This window comes from Oryza brachyantha, chromosome 6, assembly GCF_000231095.2.
Source record: "Oryza brachyantha chromosome 6, ObraRS2, whole genome shotgun sequence".
NCBI lineage: Eukaryota > Viridiplantae > Streptophyta > Magnoliopsida > Poales > Poaceae > Oryza > Oryza brachyantha.
Genome location: NC_023168.2, coordinates 17,071,631 through 17,079,563, shown reverse-complemented (window position 1 = coordinate 17,079,563; position 7,933 = coordinate 17,071,631). Strand labels below are relative to the sequence as shown.

General features: G+C 36.3%; 1 protein-coding gene across 4 annotated transcripts; it reads right to left on the bottom strand.

The window, feature by feature from the left end:
- Positions 1–1,292: 1,292 nt before the first annotated feature.
- On the bottom strand, positions 1,293–7,461 carry LOC102722405. 4 transcript variants are annotated; one of them, XM_015838901.1, is made up of 17 exons: positions 7,271–7,461; positions 5,999–6,080; positions 5,784–5,924; positions 5,574–5,704; positions 5,216–5,488; positions 4,859–4,992; positions 4,301–4,374; positions 3,812–3,880; positions 3,579–3,647; positions 3,402–3,452; positions 3,263–3,328; positions 3,051–3,170; positions 2,832–2,959; positions 2,485–2,763; positions 2,229–2,353; positions 1,629–1,670; positions 1,293–1,526 (listed from the first exon to the last, which is right to left on the bottom strand). In XM_015838901.1, exons 2-17 carry the CDS (start codon positions 6,069–6,071, stop codon positions 1,427–1,429), a joined length of 1,875 nt encoding a protein of 624 aa, XP_015694387.1. In that variant the 5' UTR covers positions 6,072–6,080; positions 7,271–7,461; the 3' UTR covers positions 1,293–1,426. The 4 variants fall into 4 exon arrangements, with proteins under 4 accessions (XP_015694387.1, XP_015694388.1, XP_006656248.1 ...); XM_015838902.1 differs by having other exon boundaries at positions 2,485–2,760; XM_006656185.2 differs by having other exon boundaries at positions 5,784–5,891.
- Positions 7,462–7,933: the final 472 nt, after the last annotated feature.

Genomic DNA, 7,933 nt, shown 5'->3' with positions numbered 1-7,933 from the left:
TTGGTACCTTCTCAAGTATGATAAAATTGTTCAAAATTTAAAGGTGCTATTTGAATTTGGAGAAAAAAAAACAAAATTGAATTTATATGGGCTTTGGGAACAAATGGGAATTGAGATTTATTTGGATGGAATCAAAGAATAAAATTCAAAGAAATAATTTAAACGGAAAAGGAAAAGGAGTTATTAGTGAACTTCTATTGAAATTTGAAAATAACTCCAAATAGAAATTTATGGGCTTTTCTCGAGGTATAGGAAATCGGAAATTTATTTGAAGGAAGATATTGGTAGATGATTGAATATGGGTCCCAAGGATTTTAAAATAAAAACCAATTTATAAGATGTAAAAAATTTTAACAGAATAAAACCTTTAAAGAAAATAATTAAATATAAAATTAAAGAGAAGCTGAACTAAAATCTTTCGCAAATTCTTCTCTAAAAATTGGAAAATTTTAAGGTCTGTTACATTATCCATCAAATCAAAGACAAAAAAAACAAACATAATAAAAAAATCACTATAACAATTGGATTTAACACAAATGAACAAAAATATATTGAACAAAAAAATTTCTATTTCAAATGTGGTTCTTGCTCCTATGTAGTGACTATAAAATAATATCAAAATATCCAGTAGAGCATTCTAATCCAACATAAAGGAAAAAAGTTCTATTTCAAATGTGGTTCTTGCTCCTATGTAGTGACTATAAAACAATATCAAAATATCCAGTAGAGCATTCTAATCCAGCATAAAGGAACATCGAGTTATATAACAAAATACTTAGCACGAAGGCATCGCAATATTTTGATTTAACACAAGGGAACATTGAAAACACATTTACTCAAACATCGAAAAACTCACAACAATAAGTAGCATTTCAGATTTGACTCTTCTCCTCTTCCATGGCTATAAAACATCAAAGTACCTAGTGGAATATCTCATCCATACAAAGAAACATATAATTTTATTTTATTATAATAATCATGTGGGATTTTATTATAATGACTTAATTACCATGAACACGATGGTTAAATTGGATTATCCAATTTAATACCATTGGGCTGGGATCTAAACGCCCGTCAATAAGCATTTTCGGGATTTTGCGGAGCGCCGGCGATGTTAGTGAAGAACAGTGCATGAAGCAAAACAGGGATATGTGATGTAACATCAGCAAAGACGATGTTTCAAGTGAGCAAAATTGTAAAAAGTTGGCTCTCAATAACAAGGATAAATTTGGAGTTGGTAGTATAGGATGTCTTGTTTGATAAATATGATAACACCATGAGTAATTACTATATGGTCTAGCCAATACAATTTTTAGATAGTGGACTGAGCTCAGCTCGGCTAGGCTGTACATACTTACACCTATAGCAATAAATTTGCAGCTTGACTTCAAGATAGCATTTTCACTCTAATCTACTACTCCAATTTTCACTCTAATCTACTACTCCAAACCCTCTCGTTTCTACTCATCATTGTCATCGGCGGTCGTAGAGGATGACGGTGCCAACGTGGCGCAGGTACAGGCCACCTGTTAATGTTAATGAAAATGTTAGTGTTAATGAATAATACATTAACAATAATGTATAAGAAGTTATTAATCTGAAACAAAACAAATCCTATTCAAGAATACCTTTTTGGCATGCCGTCTATAGCTATCTCATCATCATCAGTCCTACAAAAAGACCAAAAAAAATCAGTAACCAAAACCTACGAGATATGATGCTATAAGGCATTGGATCTGTGGACTAGCATATCAACTACAACGGATGTGGCTCATAACCCTCTCAGTAAGCTGTAGATCATTAGTTGTCACTCGATAGATTGATTTAGGTTTTGTCTTCGACTTTAATGTTTAGCTTATTTATATAAAAGCGCTTTTAACTGGAATCACCCAATCATATCCCTTGGGAAGAGGATAAAAGCATGCAACATCAGTTTAGACCTATTATCATGTATGCCCATATAATATAGGAGCTATATAGTGCTAAAAAGGCTAAAAAGGTAAAAGCTGCTTGCACATAAGTTACAAAAAGTACAAGGACTATAAAATCGCTAAATTAATCCTAGAATTTGCATCTGCTAGTTCCAATTATAATAACAAAAAGTTTCATTAGAAGAGATGGAAATAATCACGCAAGTCTTTGAGAAGCAAATGCAGTTACCTAAAACCACATGAATAAAACTTACTGATCATATACCAAAAAAAATACACAAAATATGAAACATGTACCCTTCAAAATGCTTCAATAGTTTCTGAATCATTAAGCGTGGTAGATAATGTGTTTCTTCTGTTCCATAGAAGTTCATGCCAACGAAATCCCCATCAAAATCAATCAGCGGTCCTCCAATACCAGCCTGGCACAAAAAAAAAACAGACGAATTGATGAAATTTTCAACGCCATGCAGACGATGCAATGAATTAAATTGATCATATTCTGATGCAGTTATTTGCTTCCACCATAAATCAACACAATGTATCTTAGTACCTTAGTGATTTTACAAGTGGAGATCATAAGCTCTCTGCAGTCAAGATTGCTTTCCTTGTCAGACAATATCCCACTTGTGGCCATTAATTTGCCTGATTCAAATATACGCCCTATAGCTACTACCTCCCTAGTAGGTTTGATTTGCATCTGATTGTGGAGTTCTGCTGTCCGAAGGCAGCGGAAACCATTGATGCTGACCACAGCCATATTATAATTCAAATTGTAATGCTGCAATTTCCCTTCAGCAAGTCGTTTGTTTGGAAGGTACACTTGAATCTGCTAAGAAAGACAAAGAGAGAATTAATGAATATCCCAAATGATTGTGCAAGAGTGTTTGCGATACCAACCTTCAAGTTATCAGCAATCTTGTTTTCATCAGCAGAAATTCTAACCAAACTTGCTGAAGTCAAAACTCTTGATGTGGATCCATTGAAGTCTATAAATATACCTGTGCAAACAAAAAACCTTTCTTCTCCTACAAAGATCAGTTATTGTAATTATAGTCAGCGATGGAATAGAGAACAAACAAATATGGAGAAGTAATGATCTTATAACAGTGTAATCACCTTTAAAAGAAGCAAGTGAGACAACACTTCGGGATGTATTTAAAGCAACCTTTTTACTCAGTTTGCACCATGTATCTTCAGCAAATTCTTCTTCAAAAGTATTTTTCAATTGCATAGACCCTGGTTAAAAAAGCATAATACAACAGTTTACTGGAACATACTGTCAAAATGTGCAACAAAAGTGGCCAGCAAAAGCACAAGTAATGACTCACCCCCAAACTTGACTGGCATGGGATAATTACGAGGCTTTAGATCCTTCCTCAATAGTTGCGTGAATTCTGGCGCAACAAGGTGAAGTCAACAATGATCATGTGATATTAATAGCTAGCAGAAGTGAAAACAATGACTGACCATCATCTGGCAAGGGCTTAATAAGTTCAGGAAACAAGAGTTCCTCCCATTCTGGTGCAAGAAAGTGAAGCGATTAATTTACATGTACTAGAAATCATCAATAAGCAACATTATGAAATGCTGAGAGCTTGCATGATAATTTGGTCAATCACTTAGAAATAACCCAGTTCGATTCACCTTCTGAATCACTTGGATAGGATATGGGAAGCTTCTGAGTCTCACTTTCCCCCTCCTCATCTGAACTACCTAAAATAAACAAAACGAGGGGAGCAAACATAACTCAAAACAAGCAAGGAGATGAGATTAATGACCATGTATTTGCAATGATTAATAAGTATGATTATAAAACAATGACAGCTTGCGTGATCATTTGATAACAGTTAGAACTTAATTGGCTCAGCTTGATTTACCTTCTGAATCACTTGTAGAGGATGTGGAAAGCTCCTGGTTCTTTTCTTCTGCCTCTCCAATTGAGCTACCTAGAATGAAGAAAAAAACAAGAAGAATGAAGATAATCAAAACAACAAAAATGCTCTATACAGGGCATCCCCGATAGATTCTTAATATGAACCAGTTAGCACAAACCTTACATGTTATTATAGATATTATTTACCCCATTCACAAATGTGGATGGCATTTCTTTTATATTCTTATTGGAAAATACGGGGCATATTTCATACTACAAAACAAGATAAGCATATTATCCATCCACCATATACCCCCAATTATATATCCAATTTATGAGCAATTGAGCAGAGGAGCACCATAAAGTTAGCATTGACCCACAGGAGAGGAAACTACAAACAATGATTAATAGTAAACATTAATGAACACAGATTTCTGACCATAAACAATTTAGCAGTTTAGAAGAGTGATTGTGCTTTAACTGATTAACTCACCAATAAAATTATTGTATACTATCTCACATGTGCTTCTTTTAGATGTGTTATCACCTCCATTGTTGATTTCAACCCTGCAGCAGAATGTAGTAAACTCATTTAGTGAAAATACAGAGAGGTGCCGATCCCCAAGAATAATGGATTACATATATACTAATCAACAACGATATCAAGATTAATATTATTCCATCCATAAGAAGCATATAACAGAATCAGTTGTGTTGCTTTATCTAGCATAGTTATAAATGTGTAAAACCAAATTGCTATTATGGAAGAGACTCTCAAAATAAAAATTAACTGTCCAATGCAAGAACAAGTGAACTAGAATACTGGGATAGCTCAAAAGCTTTCATCAAGATAGCGTGCTTTTCTATAGTACTACAAACTACACTGGTGTATACATTGAATTTGCTTTCTGACCCAAATAAGCACAGCTGCCAAAGTGCCAATATAGTAAGCTGCTGTTGTTTACATCATTGTGTATTTCTTTCCTAGGCCAGTCTCAACCCTGGCTTGGCTAGTGTTTGGAGTGTCCAAGTGGAAGTATAGAAGACATACCAGAGTATGCAAGATCGCACCAAGCGTTGGTAAATTTTGTTCCTTGGTAGGAATGGAGTCCTACTCTCCTTCACAAAAAAGTTCATGCCAACAACGTTCCCATGCAAATCGATAAGCGGCCCTCCAGCCATAGCCTGGGAGAAAAAAAATACTGTCATGCTGAGCTAAAATAAGCACAAACATAAAAACACATTCAACGAAAAAACTACATGAAGAGGATGAAATGTTTAATGCCCCAAAAGATGTAATAGTTCAGTGCATGCAGTGATAAATTCTGCCTACAGCTCTGTGAGTGAAAAAACTACATTTAATTATTTCCACAAAGTGGAGAAGAAAGAAGAGACATCAGCAGCACACCTCTGTGATTGAACAGGTGGAGATCATAAGGTGTTCGGGACAATCTGTTGGCTCATCGGTCACTACCCCAGATAACGCCATTAATTTGTCTGAGTTGAAGCAACGGCCTACAGCTACTACTTTACTGCCAGACCCAAACCACACTTCATGGTCAAAACATGCAGCTCGGAAACCAGGGAAATATTTGATCACCACAACAACAATATTGTAATCCAAGTTAGAGTGAAACAACCACCCACGGGCAAGTTTCTTATTTGGAAGCAGCACTTGAATCTGCAGAGATAAAGCAAGGAAACACTGCAGAATTATCATCATATCTTAAACAGGCAAGCGTGCAGAGAAAATTAGCAGTACCAACCGTCATATATGGATCGATCTCTTTGTCACGGTCAGAACGTCTAATCAGATCTGCTGAAGTCAGAATCTTTACAACTAAGTCAGTCTTGATTCTGACAACTATGCCTGTGCCTGCAAAATGCATCCGATCTCCTGCACAAGATAATATCTTCAATGTTTAGAACTAATTATCAGATACAAATATGGAAAGCTAATTTGTATAGGCAATCACCATTGAATGAAGCCAGTAAGACAACAGTTTCAGATAAGTTTGAAATGGTTTCTTGACTGAGTCCGCTCCAGGCACCTTTACTATAATCAATTAGGCTACCAGATTCCTCTTCAAAAGCATCATACAACACACTTGTTATGGCTAGATTAATAGAGATGTGTAAATACATGCAAAAAAGGAGAGGAACAAATGGCCAAAGTGAATCAACAGCTGACCTTTATTTCCACTATTTCTGCAAGCTTTCTTCTTTTTATTTGACTTTGACCAACCACCCCTTCGTTTAGACATCTTTCCAACCTTGGAGCAGAAAGGACAAGACCACAAGACCCAAATAGTGAGTAAACATTAGCATGAAAGTTCTTTGTTTTTATTTACTTTTGGCAGAAGCAACTAGCTAGTCAGACCGTAAACTGATTTCCTGGCACATTTAAAGTGACTGCATGTATAAGGGTATACGTAAAACTGAGTAGGACTAGACCAGCTAATACTATCTAGTAAGCTTTGAATATAATCATCGTGCTGTACAAATGATCTGCACAAGCAAAAGATAAAAAAAAATGTACACACTCAGTGCAAATGGATCCATAGACTTATATAATGCCATTTGAACCGGAGCTACAAATGATATAGTGATTTACAATAGAAGCCCAAAGGCCACTGAGCAACTATGAAAGCAAAGTTCAGATTAATTATTTATATACGATATGAGATATAGCATCATCATCGGTAATGTATAAATTTGTAGCCCATCTCATATTATAAAATGTTTTTACTTATTTTTAAAGTCAAACTTCCTTAAGTCTGAGTCTGACCAAGTCTATAGGAAAACATAGTAACATCTACAACACCAAACTAATACCATTAAATCTAACATTGAATATGTTTTGATAATATGTTTGTTTGGTGTTAAAATATTGCTACGTTTTTTCTATAAACATAGTCAACCAGCTCTATAACCATGAAGAATACATAGGCAAGGAGAATCTGGGAAGAGTTATGAAAAATGTACTAACTCACATAGAAGCCCAACTGCCCAAGCCCCAAGGGAGAAACAACAAAAGAAAAAAACATATAAAAGACTCAAATTTCAAGAAAAATTGACAACGAACTCGAGTAACATCAAGCTTGCAACTAAACAAAGCACACGTGGATGCAGAAATGAAATCGTAGGTGAAGGCTGACAATACATAAAATGAACAGTTTTGTGGATCATCGCTGCAACTTTGAGATATGGAAGGAAGGTACAGGGTGACAACATATAACAGATTCAGCTTCAGGCATCATCATAGATACCTTGTAGATTGAAAAAAAAAAAAGAAGAAGGAAAAGCTCAATTCTCTTGCAACAGAGGCGCTGCAACAGCAAGCCTCCAGTCCAGGCTTTTAGATTAAAAAAAAAAGATGAGTGTATCTGACCTGGGAGCACCACAAACCAAACCAAATCGAGAAGAGAGGAAGAAGAGCACCGGATCACAGAAAAACACACACCTGTCGCCTGGACGACACCCTCTCTTGCGGTGGATCTGACCTCCCGCCGTCTCGGAGTTGCCTCCCCGCGCTAACCTCTCTCTCCGGCCGCGCGGTGGATCTGACCCCCCGCCGTCTCGGAGCTGCCTCCCTCGAGCCGCTTGCGCCGCCGCTGGGGTTCGAGACGGAGAAAAGGGTTGATGGGTGGAGGGTGGGTGGATTGCTCGGTCGGGCCGCGAGGTAATATGCAAGCGGGTACGAAAAGGAATCGGCCCAGTAGGAAAAAAAAAAAGTCCACTCCGACACGTCCCCAACTCCATTGATGACTTGACATCCCTTATCCAAAAGTCTGAGACAAACCCAAACTTTGGAAAATTAACTTTCTATATAATCTACTACTATTATAAAAAGCTTCCTTAGTCCGTGCAAGTGACATTTTTTCCTGACTCGCGCTTAATCAAATCACAAATGAGTACATGGTCCAGTGGATATAGACTAACCTCAGATAATTATAGTCTTAAAGACGTCTAATTTGTTATTTGACAAAGCGTAATGTTATGGTCAGTTAACATGGCAAGATTCGTTGTTTTTATTTGGATATTGATGCACCTTTAATTTTTTATAAAAGAATCTGAGTAGAAATACAATTAACAATAAAAATTGTAATCGCAGACGTTAGGGTTC